The sequence below is a fragment of the Pan troglodytes genome, chromosome 4 (genome assembly GCF_028858775.2).
Source record: "Pan troglodytes isolate AG18354 chromosome 4, NHGRI_mPanTro3-v2.0_pri, whole genome shotgun sequence".
Lineage (NCBI taxonomy): Eukaryota > Metazoa > Chordata > Mammalia > Primates > Hominidae > Pan > Pan troglodytes.
Genome location: NC_072402.2, coordinates 114,176,611 through 114,196,406, shown reverse-complemented (window position 1 = coordinate 114,196,406; position 19,796 = coordinate 114,176,611). Strand labels below are relative to the sequence as shown.

Sequence of the window (19,796 nt, the reverse complement as noted above, 5' to 3'; positions counted from 1 at the left end):
CTCTGTAATAGGGGCATTCCATTGTGGAAAATAAAATTACAGAGATATACAAAATTCCATATTTCTTCATTGTTGATTGCAAAGCTCCTGAAAGACATAATGTGTAAGTGTGAATGCCTTGTGAAATCACCAGCACTTGCATGTGTGAAGTCATTAGAAATGGTTAGTGTTAACCAAATGTCTAATGGTGCTACACTTTTAATTAATAACATGTCTTTGGCTACACTTGATTGAAATTCTGTTAACTCTGTTTGACATGTTCCCAATTAAAGTGCCTGTTTGTCTACAGAACCATACTTTGTTCAAGCTGTGGATTACGGAGATTATATCTACTTCTTCTTCAGGGAAATAGCAGTGGAGTATAACACCATGGGAAAGGTAAGAGGGGATGCTGTCCCTGGCTCAGTTTGTAACATTTTCAGAAACCCACACCTTTGGTCAAATGTTGTTATAAATGATCTTGAAATGAGAACCATAAATCTAATAACAGAGTGCGGTCTGGAGGCCCTATCAGCTGTTTCAGAACAGTAACAAAATCGCAGGAAATTTCTTAAGTATTTCTATGGAAAATTTATGTTTGGTTGGTTTCATGCTGAGATTCAAGTATCTTTTTTTTCTTTTTGAGATGGAGTCTTGCTCAGTTGCCCAGGCTGGAGTGCAGTGGTACAATCTCGGCTCTCTGCAACCTCTACCTCCCGGGTTCAAGTGATTCTCCTGCCTCAGCCTCCCGAGTAGCTGGGATTACAGGCATGCGCCACCGTGCCCAGCTAATTTTTTTATTTTTAGTAGAGACAGGGTTTCACCATGTTGGCAGGGTGGTCTCGAACTCCTGACCTCAAGTAATTTCACCTGCTTCAGCCTCCCAAAATGCTGGGATTACAGACATGAGCCTCCGCACCTGGCCCGAGATTCAAGTGTCTTGAGATGTGGTTTCCAGGTATACTCAACAGTTTTGTTTTTTTTTTCTTAATTGAGTTGCTCCACAGAGACTGTAACTATGCAGTATCTTTAATCAAATTGAGTTTTGATTTTTGTCTTTATTGCAAAAAGCAATATACAACACTTAGGGGATGTCCATTTTAGTTCTTTTTACCAGAGAGTAGATCAAGGTCCCTAAGTTGGAGGGTAACATAGAATGCCAGGGTGGCTTGCACAGATTCAGGGCCCAGAGGCAGCTAGTGAGGATGGCAGAGATTGTGCATACAAAGTGTGCTTTTGTTTGAGGAAATAAAAAGCTAAGCAGTCTGTATGGAAATGAATTTATGTGGCTCGGAGCTGATTCCCTGAAGGATTTATGGCTCTGTATTAAATGCCACAGCCTTATCTTTTAAAACATGCTGCTCTAATGCTGAGTTTTCCTCTTTTTTTCTTTTCTTTTTTTTTTTTGTTACTGATTTTAGAAACAGTATTAAGCACCTTGTTGTTTTGTTTCTGTTTTCAAGGAATGCAGATTCTACTAAGATCTCCTTGCAAAATGAATGCATTTAATTTTCCCTATGTGTTTTTCCTCTGCAGGTAGTTTTCCCAAGAGTGGCTCAGGTTTGTAAGAATGATATGGGAGGATCTCAAAGAGTCCTGGAGAAACAGTGGACGTCGTTCCTGAAGGCGCGCTTGAACTGCTCAGTTCCTGGAGACTCTCATTTTTATTTCAACATTCTCCAGGCAGTTACAGATGTGATTCGTATCAACGGGCGTGATGTTGTCCTGGCAACGTTTTCTACACCTTATAACAGGTAATCATGCCCTAGCTGTGTTGACCTCATCAATTCTTCCTGGCTTCCTTCTCCCAGGGGGTTCTCTTCTAATAAACCATATTTGCAACTGACTGAAAATTGCATTCATTGTGTGTACCTAAGAAGCACTTAACACTTAGTTTTCATCAACAAATTAATAGTAGTTTATAAGCACTATTAAGTTAGGCTTTAGGGGAAGTAATTACATAAATTATGACAATATCTTCTATTTATATAAGCCTGGTATATAAACACTTTTTATGTGTTATTTATAAATCCTTCTAGTAATCTTAGAAACTAGATAATATTGTCTTCTTTTTCCACTTAAGGAAAGTGAGCTCGACATATTATACTACCTGGTCCAAGTAGTCAGTAGATGGAAGAGGCAGTTTGGAACTCAAGAATGTTCGTCCTGTCTCTTCTAGGTCATCTAATAATTTGCAGTATTTGACTTCTAATATTCTCATGACTGGATCAGTACCTTTTGAAGTTAAAACATTGGAAATGTATTAAAGTGCTACAGGGTAAAATCTAGGATTCAAGATAAAGGACTTTGGTTATTAACCTGTCCAACAAAGCCACCCTTGGGCGAGCTCACTCAACAAGTTGGGCCACAACCCAGACCCCAACCACAGCACCAGAATCTGACTCTGGAAGGCTCTAGTGAGAATTTATAAATCATCAAACATTGTACCTACAAATTATGAGTGTCATCCTAGTCACTCCTATTTTTGTATTTACTTAAAACTAAGACTTTGAGCAACTAAATGATGCACTGGTAATTGTTCCTAGAGCAGTGAAAATGTGTATAGAACAGAAGGAAGATAAGCATTAGTGTTTTTCCTTAGTACTCAGCTCTCTGTTAAGCCAACAAGATTTCAGAGTCCTCGTATTGTTGTGTGAAAATGATCCTAACAGTGTGCATGGTCGTGAAATCTAAATTCATGCACTGTGTTCTCATTTCTGTGCAGAATTTTGGGTGTTCTGTGTTGAGTATGTTCCTCTAGTAATACTGTTTTGCTTTGAATTATAAAACTTTTTACAAAAACTTTTAAGAACTTGATGAGTGCCTAAATGACAGGCACCAAAATGATAAAACTAAAGGATAACATCTAGAAAGAAATGCTTAAGAACAGAGCAAACTTCATGAAGGATGAAATCATGTTCCTCAATTACACAGCGGATAAGAGTCAAGCTCCCCACTGAAAATAATATGAAAATACGAACCCATATTGCACCAAGAAGTATTCAGTTAGATTTAAGTAAGCTTTAAACATCTGTAGGGATTTTTAGACTTGTGGATAAAAACGATATTTAAAAATTCAGGCTTTTATTGCTCATACATCAGAGCCTATCTCTCTAGGATTTTGAAAAAGTATACTGTCTTGGCACATGGAAATGCAGGGGCTACTGGAATCTAAGACCAGTTCTAGTTTTCTAGTTTCTGTTTTGTTTTGTTTGTTTTGTCTTGTTTTTCAAGGGTGTGGGTTACTTTGTGATTACAGTATAGTAGTAAGCCCTTAAGTATTATAGATAACTCCATTTACAGTATTTTCTTAAACGGCCCCTAAGAAATATCCACTTAGTGCATGATTATGCAGTCTCAGAAATCATATTTGTTTGGTAATCTATACCCACCTAAAAATATACATACCCATTGTCATCTATAAATTATAGTCCCTCTGTTTTCACTTTCTCTGGTTTCATCCCTCTACTTCATGCTTTACACATGCAAACTTGGTCATGTCAAATTGTTTCAAATCCATTTGCCCTAAGGATAAAGCCCTAGCTCTTTGGCATGACACACAAGCCCCCACAGGGTCTGGCCCCATTTCCTTCTCTAGTTCATCCCCTCCCATCCTCTGCCATGCAGCCTGTGCCATGGGCTGATCGGAGCAAAGATCTGCTCCTTGAATGTGCCATGCTTTGCTCATTCATTGCTTTCTGCGAGATTTGCCCACCTGACCAACATCTGCCCACTCAAACCCTGCGGGTACTTCAAATGTCAGCTAGTCACCTCCTGTGGGACCTTGTGCATACTTCTTTCATACTCTGCTCTTACCAGACTGTCCTGAAGATGTTGTTGTTATGATTTTTGTTATTATTATTATTATTATTATTTTCCTGAGACGGAATCTCGCTCTGTCACCCAGGCTGCAGTGCAATGAGCCATCTCTGCTCGCTGCAACCTCCGCCTCCTTGTTCAAGCAATTCTCCTTATTTTTGTCATTATTCTTATATTTGCCTCCACACTGAAGTGTGAGCCAACTGAGGGCAAGACCCTATGTTGTTTGTGGTGCACTTACTGCCTTAAGTAGGGGTTCTATAAACATATGTTGAATGAACGGAAGATGGGAAGGAATGAAGGAAAATTGAAAGGAAAGAAAGGAACGAAGGAGAGAAATGTAAGGAAGGAAGAAGAAAGGATTTCACAACTGATTCTAACCTCAGGAAGACTACGAAACCCTAGGATATCTTTAGTTATTACGACGTGCATCAGAAAATACTTCAAATAGTATTTATCCTATTTTTCTTAATATATAAAGAAAATACTATATGTAAATGTGTTACTTTCCGAAAAGGAATATGTGATGAGAGTGTTACAAAATCAAATAAATAATGCAAAGGTTCTGAAATTCCAAAACAAATGAGAATTACTGTCTTTTTTTTTTTTTTTTTCTTGAGACAGAGTCTCACTCTGTCGCCCAGGCGGGAGTGCAGTGGCTCAGTCTCAGCTTGCTGCAGCCTCCACTTCCCAGGTTCAAGCGATTCTTCTGCTTCAGCCTCCGGAGTAGCTGGGATCACAGGTGCCCACCACCATGCCTGGCTAATTTTTGTATCTTTAGTAGAGACGGGGTTTCACCATGTCGGCCACTCTGGTCTTGAACTCATGATCTCAAGTTATCCACCCACCTCAGCCTCCCAAAGTGCCAGGATTATAGGCGTGAGCCACTTTGCCCGGCCTATCACTGTCTTATACACTTAATTCTGTGAACAACATATGTACATGTATAAATTTATAAGCATTTAAAATTTATTTTGCCACCTTATTTTAAATAAGCATTTTAAGCTTCTCCCTATTTCTTGCTTTATTTAAGCAATTATTATTAAGCAATTATTATTCAATAATTTTCTTATGAAATTAAAGATGGAATAAATTCTCCTAATCATTTATGAAGTTATTTTTATATCTGTTCAACATTTGCAAAATTCAAGACAAAATCATTCTCTCTGGATGATATTCCCTGCCCTGGATGATGTTCCCACACTGCAGGGCACCCGTGTCTCTTGTCCTGGGCGCTCTTGCCATGTAATGACCCACTATCTCAAAGCCTGATTAAAACTCTTGGCCAGCTGGTGCCTGTAATTTATTTGATCAAAATCAAGGAGCAACTCTAGTCAAAAACAAATGTGGGTCCAAATGTAAACTGTGCACCCAGATGAATGAATAATTCATTCCTTCCCATCATTGATTAAAAAAAGAAGCCCAAGTCCTTCCAGGGGTGCCAGGCAAGGATATAATTATAGGTGGAGCTGATGGCCATTATTGTTATTTATCACTTTATAAAGTACTTTATTTGCAAAGTGATGGCATTTTAGAAACTTAAATTGTTTAGTCTTATGTAAGTAATCAGGAAGGTAAAAATTTAAATGTACAGAGACTAACATAAAATGTGTGTGGGTTTCCCCACAAACACATTCTCACACCCTAAGTTCTTGGCTCGAAAAACCAAATTCAAAGAAGCAATATGTGGACAATGGGAGAGCATTTTTGTTTCAAATTTTCACCAATATTAGTGACACAGAACGCTCTCCAGAGACTTCAGAGAGGTCATTAACTGATAATTAGTATCAGGGAATTCATGAAACTTCTATCACTAGCTCAACAATTCTTCTTTTATAAATAAAATCAGTTCAATAAGCAATGTAGACATGAAGAGTTTTTTTCCTCTCTGTGAGCTTCCTATAACTACCCCATTCTTTAAGGCAATTGATGCAAATTTGATTGAGAGAAATATTTTCTTTGTGTACTAAGATCCCTTATATTTATAGTGTCCAAGGTATGAACTTTAAATTTCATTTGCTGTACCAGGAAAGTTTCTCTGGAGTATGTTCCAAACCACATCCATAACCATTGCATGAGTAACACTTGATGTGAAATGTCATGTTGTAGCATCCCTGGGTCTGCAGTCTGTGCCTATGACATGCTTGACATTGCCAGTGTTTTTACTGGGAGATTCAAGGAACAGAAGTCTCCTGATTCCACCTGGACACCAGTTCCTGATGAACGAGTTCCTAAGCCCAGGTATGTGCAAATATTCATATGGCTATTTTAAACTTTAGAAATGGCAAAGCTTGCACCTCTGATAATGAACATCCTATGAACTGCACACCAGTGCTTTCCATGCCAGCCAAGCAGATTGCCTTCATCTCATTAACCAAAACCCAAAGTTACCTTCTCATATACTCAAACCACTGTTCCTCTAGTCTTCTGCTTAACCTCCATATATGTTATTTATCCAATGTAATACTACAGTGGTGGAAACCATCTGAGGCGTCACTGGCTTATAGTTGGGAAAACTGAGGCCTGGAGAGGTAAAGGGTATTGTACAAGTTCAATAGCGGGGGTTCGGGGTGGTGATTTCCGCTGCTTCTTTATGCTTCCTTTCAATTTTATAGAGACCCATGTCTTTAAACCCAAATAAAATATGAAATGTAAATAGTGTTTTCCGGATTTGTGACCAACTGGATCAGAGCTCAGTCTAGGACTCTAGACCGAGGGTGAGAAGAATCCAGCGGGTACAGTGGACCATTAAGATGTCTCTGGTCTGCCAGGTTTTGGTCTGTTTTGGGTCCAAATACAGTGCAGTGTCCTCCTCCCCAAATCATGCCTTAGAATTCTTTTCATGGGATACTATGGTCCAGAGGCAACCCAGAGACCTCTCAGTCCTATGTAGTCTCTTCCCAAACAGGCTAATTCATCCTAACTGGGACAGGAGGGAAGTCCCCGCTAAGCCCTTTGCCTGCCTCTCTTCTGTGGCACGCACTCACACCTCCAATGCAGCATTTGCACTCCAAGTTTCATAGAAACAACCCATGGTGTCTGTCTTCCCCAGGAGTTGTGTGCCTCTGGAAGGAAGCCCAATGTCTTACTAATTTTTTTGTTTTTCAACTCTCTTCCGCAACCTCCAGTCCTCCCCACAACATACCTAGCCAAGTACACTTACATGAACTAACTTAGATAATATGAACCACTTATACCCAGAGGAGAAACTCATCCATCTTCATTACCTGAATTATCTGGCATGTTGATATTCTGTTACTTATGGAGAGCAGACTAGGTGTGAAAAGCACACCCCAGCAACCTCAGACAGATAGTCTTAAATCATTGCCTGGGATTGTTAACTACCTTCTAGATGAGCAGGAAGGGGAGTTCAGCCTGAGGGATCAGGTTTCAGAAAGTTCTTATGTAATACTCTCTCCTTGGTATGTAAAGATGGTGTCACTCAACCAATACCAGCACACATACTTTAAGTGATTTTCTACTAATGGCAGTGAGTTTAAACATCCTTCCACATGCCTGCCTCGTCCCTCTTGCAGCAGTCAGGATGCTCTACGGGGCTGGCTGGGTTAGTGCCTTGAGACAGTGTGGACATAGGAGTGGTTCATGCTGGTGTCGTGAGGGTCCAATCTCCTCTTCTGCACCACCCTGGCAAACCAGGTGTCTGGACAAGATGGGTTTCAGCGTTTCCCTAATCTGACTTTGTTGGGATGACCCTTGACTCCTGAAACCATAGAATTTCTTGTAGAAGCAAATTTTTATGGTCGTCATTCAATGACAAGAAATGACCTTTCAGGAAAGAATCTGATATAATTGGCTTTTCATACCTGCCAAAATAAAAAAATAAAATAAAAACAACAATAAGAAACAAAACCGAAATGTTCTCTGAGCGAGCCCCAGGTAATGAAACATGATTACACGGAGTCTTGCTGGCACATACCCTGGTGAGTTTTGGAGAGTCTTTGCTTTCTACACTTGCGAAAACGTCAACCTCATTCTTTCCCTCTGTAGAGTAAATGTATGAGGAATCTCTAGCAGCCTTTTTGGATAAGTAAAACCATCCCCGAGATATGTGCAAACCACACTCACTCACTTGTTTCAAGCTCCATCACTGTTTACTGAGGTTTGTTTGTGCTTCTGGGAGGAAGCCAGCCTGCCCCCAGCTGAGGCTGAACTGTGCTGGCTGAGGCTCCTCAGAAATGTGGAGGCGGCTCAGAGGAAATCTCAGCATATTGTGCTTGGTGGCATTCTGCATTGTTCAACTTCCTCCTCTCAGGCTGCAGTACATTCTCCTCCATTCCAGATGCTTAGAGAAGCAGTTCATTCAAAGAATTTGCCATAAGGCAGAAAATAAGCTCCCTCCTTCCTCACCCTTTGTTTCATTTTAGGCCAGGTTGCTGTGCTGGCTCATCCTCCTTAGAAAGATATACAACCTCCAATGAGTTCCCTGATGATACCCTGAACTTCATCAAGACGCACCCGCTCATGGATGAGGCAGTGCCCTCCATCTTCAACAGGCCATGGTTCCTGAGAACAATGGTCAGGTGGGTGTCAAGCAAACCGTGTCCTGATGGATTTCCTAACTTCATCTCATTTCGGAGAACCAATCAGTGGATCATGCTTTGAAATGCCACAAACATCTTCTGCTATCCTGGGCATTCATTCAGCTGTGAAATGCTGGCCGATTGGTTGGATACCACTAAACCCCTATACACACATTCCCAGGGAGAAGAGTTCCAGTATTTTCAGGCTAGTTGGACACATGCCAGCAATTAGAGGAAGGAAATACCTTTCCTTCTGGATTAGCCCATTGATCCAATCTGTGCAAAAATAGAGGAGCAGTGAAGGAGAACCAGTGAATGGATGTGGATACCTGATTTGTTGGAAATGATTACAAAACTTGCAGCAGATTCCACCTGAGCATGGCTCATGGATTGTTTGCAGTCACACAGCACAGATACCACATTTGCCAGTGTGAAGGATTCATAGTTTAATATTCTTTTTCTGAACTGGTGGCCAACAGCGAAGGGAGAGCCAATTAGAGATCTGTGGTAGTATTAAATAACTCTTCCTTGTATTTATTCAGAGCTCATTTCCAAGCAGTTCAACAGGCTTTCCCAAGTACCATCCCACTGTGGTAGCCATCAAACAAAATGTTAATTAACTTTACCACTATTTTTATACTATGACTTTATTAAAACATATTAAAGCACTGTAATAGCTCTAGCACACAAAATGGAAACCATGGTATATAACTTGCAGGAGGGTCTATGTTTTCTGGTTCCAGCTATGGTGCTTAGGACAACTAGGTCCCCATGGAGTGTCAAATGTCCAAGGGATTTCAGAGAAAGCAAATTGCTGGTAGGACTTATCCCAGGTATGCCCTTCACCTTTAGCTTTAAATGGATATTGTTTGGCTTGCAGGTCCTTACAGTTTTTAGTAGTGCCATTAGCACCCTACCTCCTCATCCTTCAGAAAGCTTTCCAATCAAACATTTTGTTGATGAAGGCCTTGTATCTCAGAGGAAGAGTATGGAGAAATGGCAGTCATTGCTTTTCAATGTTAAATTAAAGGTTAAATGAATTTCTTATTACTTCTTACCCTTGTCATAGGAGACATTAGTCTTTTCCTTGTTCATGGAGGGGATTATTGCTAAGTGGTTTCAGGTGGTTTTGGCTATCTATTATAGTACTTGGCCTGCAAACACACACACACACACACACACACACACACACACACACACACACACACACACGCACACTCTCACACCTCCTTCCTCCCCTTTGGAGCCACACTAGTGCTCTGCAAATGGAAATAAAGGGCCAGAACCACTTGAGAACATTATTTATATGCATATATTTTTCTTGAGGTTATTACTAGAAGGCTATGTCGCAGCTGTTTGAAGTGGAACAGGGAACACTTTAATGATAGACCAACAAAGAGATAAGAAATGTGGTCCTGTCATTTTAGATACCGCCTTACCAAAATTGCAGTGGACACAGCTGCTGGGCCATATCAGAATCACACTGTGGTTTTTCTGGGATCAGAGAAGGGAATCATCTTGAAGTTTTTGGCCAGAATAGGAAATAGTGGTTTCCTAAATGACAGCCTTTTCCTGGAGGAGATGAGTGTTTACAACTCTGAAAAGTAAGTGGAATATTTGGTTCTTTCTTAGTAATTATTTGTTATGCTATTATGGCCCCTTTCATTCAGAGAAAATCATGACCGACTTAGGTTTTATGCATTTTTAGATGACTTTTTAGTGCTGTTTGTAAAAATTTAACACCTAAAAAGCATTATTTTCTCCTTGCCAATGTGTGTGTGTGTGTTTATATACATATATGTGTGTGTGTTTATATAGATACATATATATGTGTGTGTTTACGTGTGTGCATGAGCATAAGGGTTTGTTTGTTTCACCGCCAGTTAGATTAAGAGATTGCCTTGTGGGCTGGGAAGTGGGATGTGAGGGTGGGGCCGAGAAAAAGAGAAGAGTCTATTAATGATATTATCTTGCCTGATGAAATTAGATGCAGCTATGATGGAGTCGAAGACAAAAGGATCATGGGCATGCAGCTGGACAGAGCAAGCAGCTCTCTGTATGTTGCGTTCTCTACCTGTGTGATAAAGGTTCCCCTTGGCCGGTGTGAACGACATGGGAAGTGTAAAAAGTATGTATTTTGCCTCATTGACAATTAGAAAGTCCATGGTGGCTAGGTAACAGTCCTAGGTAGCTCATGGTCATCCTCTTCCTGCAGAACCTGTATTGCCTCCAGAGACCCATATTGTGGATGGATAAAGGAAGGTGGTGCCTGCAGCCATTTATCACCCAACAGCAGGTAGGCGGCCTGAGGTGTGGGAGAGGGTAAAGTGGCTTCCAGCCAAGATGTATTCTAGATGTAAGATTTGCTCTGCTCACACACACCACCACACAGCTTTCTGTGCAAACTCCAGCAACGGGACTGTCAGCCTTTCTCCTTCCCTTTCCCATTTCATAGAGCCTCACCACATCACATGTGGCAGATTTCCAATTGATTAATCATCCTCGGACTGATTAAAAACACAGAATGGAAACACAATGGGCTTCAATGTATTCCCTGGAGAGAGAGACAAGAAGGTGCCTGCCTTGATCATCATGGTGGGAGAAAAGCAGAGAAAAGGAGCAATAGGATACCAATTAGATTAGTGAGTGGTTTGTCCAGCCATAGCAAAACCGGCTCTTGTAATTGACTGTGCAGGGCTGAGAAGAAATTGCAGAACATTTGTTAAGCAATGTAATTGTACTGCAAGCATGGTGTATACATCCAATAAACCTTTTCCCGCGCTGAAGAACAGTTGACCCTATTACTCGTCAGGCCGTCAATCAATTCTTGGCAGTTCTCCAACAAATCAGCTAGATGAGGCCAGTCCACCATGCCTATGATTTTGGTGTTTAAAATTGTTACCCTGGCTTTAAATGCTTAGATGGCATTAGCTAAGAGGTTTCTTTTTATGCTTTTACTTCAGTGGATGTGAAATCCAAAATAAATTTGCAGAAGTATTCAATGTTTATCTCTGATGGGTTGTGGCAAGCAGTTTAGGAGGTTAGACAGCACAGATCTTTCTTCAACACAGCCATTTCTTCAACCTCCTCAGATCCAACGGGAGAACAGAACCATCTTTAAATCACTCTGAGCCTCCCTTCCTATTTCAGAATAGCTAAACAAACAGATCAAGGGCATATCTGATGACCACCACCTGCATAATTTGAGGACAAGTACTCTCGTAAACAGAGCTGATGATAACTATAAAATCTGACCTAGAAATCTGACTAATGCAAAAGGTTGAGTCTCTGTATATTATTAGAACAGCTTTGCAAGTAGCATTATTGACATGCTATAATCTTAGAGCTTTGTACCTTTGCATGGGAACCCTCAAGGTGGAGGAGAAAGGATCACAAAGCATGGTGAGGGGAGCTATGAGATGACCATGTCCTTTCTATGTTCAACATGTGACCGAAGGCTATAAGACTGATTTTTAAAAAATTATTGTTAAGTCAATATAAGAACCCCAAAATAGTTTCCTTAAGGTTTGCATTCATATTTCAATGATGCTGGCATTGCTTAAAACATGGGGTGTTCCCTTTGGAGAGTGGGCTCCAGGGCATGATGAATATTGGCTGTCATTACCACTAGAAATCTTCGTCTTTTGAGGGATTTGATTTTTAATGTGGCAAAAAAGATTAGAAACCAAACATGGTGGATTATTAGATCAAGCTGTGACTTTCAAAATAGTTTTCCTATACGGCTCATAAATAAACTCTGAAAGCAGTTGCAAAATAAGAGTTTCAATTATATTATGGGAATAGGTACAAAGTGCCCCCAAAGGAAGGTGACTCTGGTGTGCTTATTTTAAAAATCAAAATAGCTTTTATTAAAATTGGTTTTGTTAATGTCATGTTGCTTGTACAGCCCAATGGTGACCTAGTAGACTTGGAAGAAACATGAGCATGTCAAAGAGAATGAGAGTAATACTCCCAAGGACTGGGGCAGGGCTGGGAGTGAACAAATAACCAAGCGGTCTCCACAAAATGCACCACCGGCTCCTGTCCCCTCACTTGGACCTTTGAACACTTTATCATCCAAGTTTTTGGCTAGATAAATGTCTAGGCAAAAAACCTTGCCTAGGAAGGCAAGGGTAGGAGTGAAAAAGAGAATAGACAAAAAAAGATTTTTCTTTTTAATTTATAGACTTCCATATTGTTTCTATGAGGCGTGTATTTTAACATCTAAACTTCTGAAATGTTTAAGAAATGCTCAGAGAATTAGAATAAAGAAGGATATAAATAATCTGCAAGCTAATTATCTCCCTGAATAATATCTGAATTCACTGCTTAAACCATGGCTTCTCTTTGGAGAGTCACCTAAGACTCGTTTCTATAAACTTCAGAGATAAATTTTAAAGCTGTTATGTATTTCTTTTTTGCACCTGCCACTCAATTTATCAAACTGTGTTACTGTCTTTAGTGAAACCTGACTCATTTCTGAAGACTCACGTTATTGTATTCGTTTCTGTCTCTCTTTCCCTTCCTTTTTTAAAAGACTGACTTTTGAGCAGGACATAGAGCGTGGCAATACAGATGGTCTGGGGGACTGTCACAGTAAGTACAGTCTTTTATCCATTTTTATCTTTGGGCAAAGATGCTTTCAGTGAATGGCCTAGAAACATCAGCTCACATGTGGAACTGAGTGCAGCTGACACTAAAGCATGCGTAAATGACAGAAATCATCTTCTAAATACCAAATAAAGAAAGCAGTGCGTTCTAAAGCCAGTGTTGTCAATGTTGTCACTATCAATGCTGGCACCTATTTCATTAATTCTAATGCAGGGGAAAAAATTCACCGTAGAGGATATTAATTGTAGCAAAGCAGTAAGTTAAATCAGCATTTCCATTACAAAATGACAGTTTTGCTGTTTTTAAAAACGTGCTTTTATACTGTCATTTTCCACCAAATAATAATAAGATTGATCATTGTACTCTAGCTTTTTAATTGAGTGGGCCTGTTTTATTCTTGAACATATCGACTAACAAAAGCAATTATGTTTTTAAATTAGATTTGTGTCTATTACCATATGTGATAGGAAAAAAATTTCAGAAATAACCCACAAGTACAAGGCAATTCAAAATAATCTTTTTATAGGAATTGGCCTACTATGTAAATCTCAGAGATAGTTATTAAATGGTAACATTTTAGTTAGAACTTTACGTAAAGGATCTGGCTCAAATTTCTGCCCAGTTGTCATGTGACCCGATTAATATCAATATTCTCCTGAAAATGCTTTATTAATGCTAATTTAAAGAATAATACCATACTCTTGGAAAATATGTTTAGTTTGTGCTGTTTCGAATGTTATATATGCTGAATTTCAAGAAGCTTGCATTCAAAATGGCACCAGATAATAGCTTCTAAGGGAATGAAGCTATATTATCCTGATATTTGATTCTATAACGAAAGTCACGGATATAACTCTTAAATTTTTCAGTCATGAGTACTGAAATTTCAGACTCTAAAGTGTCATTCAACTTTCTACCTTATCTTTTTTAGAGATTAGTTATAATCAAATAAAGAGGGCTAAAGGCAGACTTATCTCCAAATCTTTGCCATATACATATTTTTCATTTACAAATACTATACATTGGCAAAAATTCTTATTATGTCTTACACACAAAATTGATGAGTTAATAAATAAGCATAGGAGAAGTGTCATCACTAAAAGATGTATGTTACGTGTGTGCGTTCATCTGTTATCAGGGAAATAGTTTGATGTTTGATCAGTGGACCTTAATCATCTTGGTGCATTATAGCTTTATTTGCAAGGAAACAGGTTTTAAGATGTGTGTGTGTGTGTGTGTGTGTGTGTGTGTGTGCATGCGTGCATGCTTTATTAACAGCTTAGTTAGCTGATGTTAATGAGCTATTTTCATCATATTTATATTACTTGCGATAGTGGTGTCTGTAGAAAAATAGGGGTGTAGATTTGGATCAAATCAGAAAATACGTGAAACATGTAAAGATGGTTGGTACTGTGTGTATAAAATGTCCACTGTACCAGTAGGCTCACACCCTTATCTGTGTTCTCAGGCAGAAGAACCTAAGGAAGCCTCTGTATGTAGCATAGGGGACGCTCTCAGGTCCCAACCCTGTGCTTTACTCTTTATTTCCAGAGTAATCTTAGTGGTCAAGCCCCTGGATCTGCCTTCGTGCTTTGTAGTGTGCCTTTGACCTTTAACCCCACTCTTGCGGAGGCACTTGCCAAGGGTGCTTGCTCGGGGCAGGAGGTAAGGCTGCCCCTCTGCCTGCCTGCCTTTGCTCATGGCTTCTCTTCTCCCCGTGTTACTGCTGAAGCATGAACTACCTCTATTAGACAGACCTATCCCCACATAGGTATTCAGGGAGGATTTCTCTAACTGGTGCAATCATTATAACTGGTACAAAATTAACAGGATTTTAAAGGGAAATGAGGAAATCACAAAGAGCCAGTGTTAGAGGCTGAGTGAACCAGAGATGTGACCCCAACACACAGCACACACCCAGATATGTTGCCTAATACGTGTAATGGTTTGTTTTTTGTTTTAACTTCCAAACTAAAACCCCTGATGATTTCAGAACACTGTAACACTGGACAGTTTCTCACAGCATGGTTGTGAGGATGAAGTAAAAAGAGAATGTAAAGAATAAGTGTTTTCTTTTAAGTGTGGTCCAGGTATCACTTATGCATATGCATGTCCCTCTGTATAAAGAAGGGTTTAAACTCTCAAAGTCACCTATAATTGCAGTTACCATTTCGTCTGCCAACTCTTGCATTTTCTCTGCCTCTTGGCAAAGGCAGTGACTTGGAGGAAATTCACTTGGTGGAAGAAATATGGAGGTGTGAAATCGGACTGAGTAGAAAGCATCTTACATTACACGCAGAAATTAAAAAGCACTTACTTAGTATCGGGGACCATACGCTGGCATAGTTCTGTGTTAGCTCATTCCCACTTATGTAAGTCGCCCTAAGCAGAGCGTAAAACATTAAGTAACCTTCTCCTCCCTTTTGTCTTTCAGATTCCTTTGTGGCACTGAATGGTAAGGAAGATATTACTCTCATAATTCCATACTGGTGGAAACCTATCTGAGAATGTCTATTTCATTAATCCTCTTGAGTATGTTCAAATCTTAAGTTTCTTTTTAATTAATTTTTTATCCTCATCATTTTTTTATAGACATTTCAACTCCTCTACCAGATAATGAAATGTCTTACAACACAGTGTATGGTCAGTTTACGGATTTTTTTTTTTTTTTTAAATTCGTGAAGTCATTCATCCAGCAGTAGTTTATAGTTTTCATTCCTAAACATCATGGACCAGATTCTTTGTTACTTTAGGGCCCCAATTCACTAAAATTATTTATTAATTTCACCGTCCTTCAAAAATTACTCTGCCTATGTGAGACAATTGATGTGGGAGACTGAGTCCTAAATTTTTAATCCAGATAACATGAAATATGCCAACCTTAGGGAATTTGGTGAATACATTTAATGAGTTCTTGAGGGAGAAGAAATTGCTTTTGAACATAAGTATATCCAAGACAAAGGAATAATGCTCCTAACTGATAGACTATAGCTCCTCAGCTGATACAGTTCACCATCCCCCAAAATGCTGGCACTCAGGACAATACCCTCTGCTGGCGAAAATCTATACAGGATACACAGCTCAGGCTCTTATTAGACAAAACTTTCCAATATAGTATGAAATTGGCCACTGAAATTTAAGCTCAAAAAGAGTATGAATATTTAGACATGTTTTCAGTGCGATTTCTTCAGAATGTAGACAAGGAAGAGTGACGCAGTGGAAATGATGTGCAAACAGGATTTATCTCATTGTTCTTGGTCTGAAATACACAATCACTATATTAAACAAAGCTACTAAGCCCATAAACAGAATATTCTGAACTCTTTATATGAGAAGTTGAAATGGAGCTGTTCCATTTACATTTCTCAAGGTACCCCCAAATATTTATTAGGGTAAACTATCCACGTGTTTTTTTAAAGTATGATATGAAAAACATCCATGTGATGGCAAATTTAAGCCTCTGCATTATAATGCAAGCTGTGAGTTTCATGTATACACAGCCATTTTATAGTTTGTGTGTTTAAGATATATAATCAAGCAACAGATCCAGGACAGTCTTTAAGTACAGAAATAGGTAAATAAGGGAGGGAGAAAAATAAATTTTAAAAAAGGGAAAAGAAAAGAAACAAAGGGGAAGGAAAAGAAAGCAGTGCAGATTTATGATCCAAAGAAATAGTTCCTGATGGCTACAAATGTGTTTAATAGCTCTTTGTAAACTCTCACTCCCTGTGTCAAATTAGCATACATAAATAGCCTTTTTGAATATCTTAAAGACTGGCTTATACATTGGAGCTGTGTAGGTATGGAAAACGGTGCTTGGTTTCTCCTGACTGGCCTCCTTGTGAAGTAAGGCAGTGTGGAGTAGATAAGCCCACAGAATTCATCCACCTTTAATGTTCCCTCATCTATGATTGAAACCAGAATATTGAACACCAAAGACTAGAAGAAAAATTGCTCAGAAGGCAGATGTCACCTAGTTGAGACTTCCTTGAGGAAAAAACTGCACTTGGCATCTGCTTTTTTCCAGTATGATACTTTGCGATCATTTCCTATAATTGAATAGTCTTCATCAGATTTTGAGAAATTAAGATCTTGAAACGAATTGAACCAGCAACCTCCCCAGCATTCATCAATCATACCAAGACCAATTTTAACTCCCAGGTAATTTCTTAAATAGACAGAATAATTAAACTATGAAATACTCTTATGAACAAAAATCACTGCCTAAGCTATGTTCTCTCTTATTTCCTTTACAAAAGGAAAGGTACTTAATTAATGCTTCCGTGTTAACACTTTAAGGGATGATGCTCATTCATTTTCAGGTCTTGAGGCAACTAAAGAAGAGGTGGAATTTTTCTTTCAGCTAATGATCCTATCCATTTCAGGCTAAATCTATTCAATGTGAAGCAGTTAGATGATTAATTGACCATCAAAATGAGAGCTGGTTCAGACAGTACTTACAAAAATATTGGCAACTTTTTAAAATAAACCATTGCAAGGGATGTTAATTTTGGAGTTAATAAACCCAGAATAGATTTCACTAATTCATTCAGCAAATACTTGTTGAGCGACTACTGTGTCCTAGGCACTGTACTGGGCGCTGTATTTGTAGCATCGAAAGAAGAAACAAATTGCTATTTGTATGAGCATGGATATAGACAAGAAAGCCAATTCCAAAGTAAAAAGTGCATGCACACTGTTTCTAGCTGTATCCTCTGCATGTCCTGCACTCTGTGGCTGAGTGTAGGCTCATAGAGCCAACTACAAAACCAGAACTGCCCAACCCAGGAAAAGGGATCATTTCAATAAACGATGCAGAGTTTCTGCTTGTCAAAAGCTCTGTACCACACCAGTTACATATGCAAGAATCCCTTTTAGTGAATTGGGCCCTGATTATTTTCCTTCTCTCTTCCTCTCTTGTATTGATTTAGTGTCTCTGTTTTGTGTCTAATTGTCTACAAACATTGTTAATAGGTTAGAGTAGTATGAAGGGTATCTAACCTCTGGAATTACAATGACTTGTAGATATAGAGAAACAATATGATGCATTAACGTTAACTTTCAAAATATAGCTATTTATTTGTATTTTATGAGAATGATAAAGCATAAGCTCCATTGATTAAAATGTGACCTTTCTTATTGGACTGACAAGACAAAAATTCCAAATCTACTGACATACGATATCACATCCACAAATGTTTGCCTATTTTTGTAGCATTATTTTGGTTGCAAAGTCTCTTAGGGAATGCACAAAAATAATACAACCTTAAAAATCAGACTAGAAGATGGAATATAAGTGGTTTCCTTGTAATTTTTTTTTTAAGCTTGGAGAGGTAATAACACATCTTTGAATTCAAACTGAGGACTGCTGCTTAATGGTGCTTTTACAGGGTGGTTCTAAAATTTTTGAGAGTCAGGTATTGCTTTCTCTGACTGTTTAATTCACCACTGGCACGTGTTTCCTATCCTCAAGCATAAGTTTAAAAGATTACAAACCTCATGCTGCTCAGTTTTTTCTTTCCAGTAAATCAGATGCATGGTTTCTCTAGATTTACATATAGAAAATCGAGATGTGGTGGGTATTAGACTAACACTTCAGTGATAGGAAGAAGAGACTGATTTCTCATATTTGTGTAAAACATTCTCTTACCTAACTACCATCTGGTCCACATTAATTTCCTCTCATAGCCATAGCTTTCCATTACCAATGAGTTTTCCATGTATTCACAGCATATGGGCCAGGAAATCTTTCTACAGAGAATGTGTCCCTTAGGCATATATTTCCCCTAGATTACCGTATTAAGAAATGTTCTCCCTAAACCATACTTATGGCATTACCATAAAATTGCCTCTTGAACACAGTTAAATTGAAAGTGCTCAAAATGCATATCAATTCAGGTAAAAGAAATCTTGCTACTTGGAGGGGAGGTATTTTTTATTCTTCCCCACTTTCTCTTTCTAACTCCCTACAAAGCTATTTCTAATTGTTTGCTTATGCTGGGCACTGAATTTTCTCTTAGGCTGACCATATATTTTATTAAAGTAGTCTTGAATTCAGGAGTGGAAAAAAAAAAGTTATGTTTTAGACCTCAATGTAAGCTGAAAGGAAATAAAGGAACTTCTATATTTCCATTTCTCAGGCTGATTTTCCTGCCCCTGTTCTCTTATCTGTATCATGACATGAGATGTGAACCTCAGAAATGTAAAAACAAAAAGTCTAGAATAAAGCATTCCTTGAATTTTAATGAACATGCTTTTAGCAGCTGGATACGAAGCAGACTATTTTCAACAAACTGAATGTTTCCCACTTGTCTGAGAGCCAAACAAGTGCCATACAGAAAGGGACCTCTTCAATGTTACCAAAGCTTTGTGGCAGCATTTAAGTGTGGTGGCTCCATAGAAGTCACTATAGCATGGACGAGCCACTTGGCTTGCTTTTTCCTGCTAATCAAAGTTTTAAGAAGATAAAAAGCTATCTTTGTTATATATGTTTTGTCTGTAATTTGCAATATTACAGTCTCCTGGGGGGAAATCCAACTTCCAATAATAATTGTAAAAAAAAAAAAAAAAGAATGCACTGTACTTATTCTTTTAATCTGTCTTTCTAGAGGCCAATATTTTATTTATCATGTGCATGGTGATCATACTTCAAGGCTGGAGCTTTTGGAGTTGTTGTGAGTCTGCCCTACTTTCCACCAAAGGCACCAATTATACATGCACAGTAGTTGCCCTTATATCTTTTAAAAATTGTTCAAGAGGTTGTTCTATGTAAGCCAAAAACTCCACTTGAAAATCACAAGGAGGTCATATTTTATTTCTACCAGAGAGAACAGGTATCATTGCGTC

General features: G+C 38.8%; 2 protein-coding genes across 7 annotated transcripts in view; one reads left to right on the top strand and one right to left on the bottom strand.

Moving 5' to 3' along the window:
* Window positions 1-19,796, bottom strand: part of LOC107974820 (BEN domain-containing protein 2-like) — a 203,556-nt gene that overhangs the window by 12,974 nt on the left and 170,786 nt on the right. The gene's annotated exons all lie outside the window — the stretch shown is intronic.
* SEMA6A (semaphorin 6A) overlaps window positions 1-19,796 on the top strand; it is a 131,301-nt gene that overhangs the window by 86,423 nt on the left and 25,082 nt on the right. For 2 of the 5 annotated variants that reach the window (XM_009449531.5, XM_009449534.4), the window contains 10 exons: window positions 290-378; window positions 1,516-1,733; window positions 5,908-6,039; window positions 8,184-8,339; window positions 9,767-9,943; window positions 10,327-10,467; window positions 10,555-10,635; window positions 12,877-12,935; window positions 15,385-15,405; window positions 19,559-19,624. In XM_009449531.5, the coding sequence (XP_009447806.1) occupies window positions 290-378; window positions 1,516-1,733; window positions 5,908-6,039; window positions 8,184-8,339; window positions 9,767-9,943; window positions 10,327-10,467; window positions 10,555-10,635; window positions 12,877-12,935; window positions 15,385-15,405; window positions 19,559-19,624 (1,140 nt within the window). Of the gene's footprint in view, window positions 1-289; window positions 379-1,515; window positions 1,734-5,907; window positions 6,040-8,183; window positions 8,340-9,766; window positions 9,944-10,326; window positions 10,468-10,554; window positions 10,636-12,876; window positions 12,936-15,384; window positions 15,406-15,542; window positions 15,594-19,558; window positions 19,625-19,796 lie in introns of all 5 variants that reach the window. The other 3 variants (XM_001151177.7, XM_009449533.5, XM_009449532.5) reach the window with 2 other exon arrangements.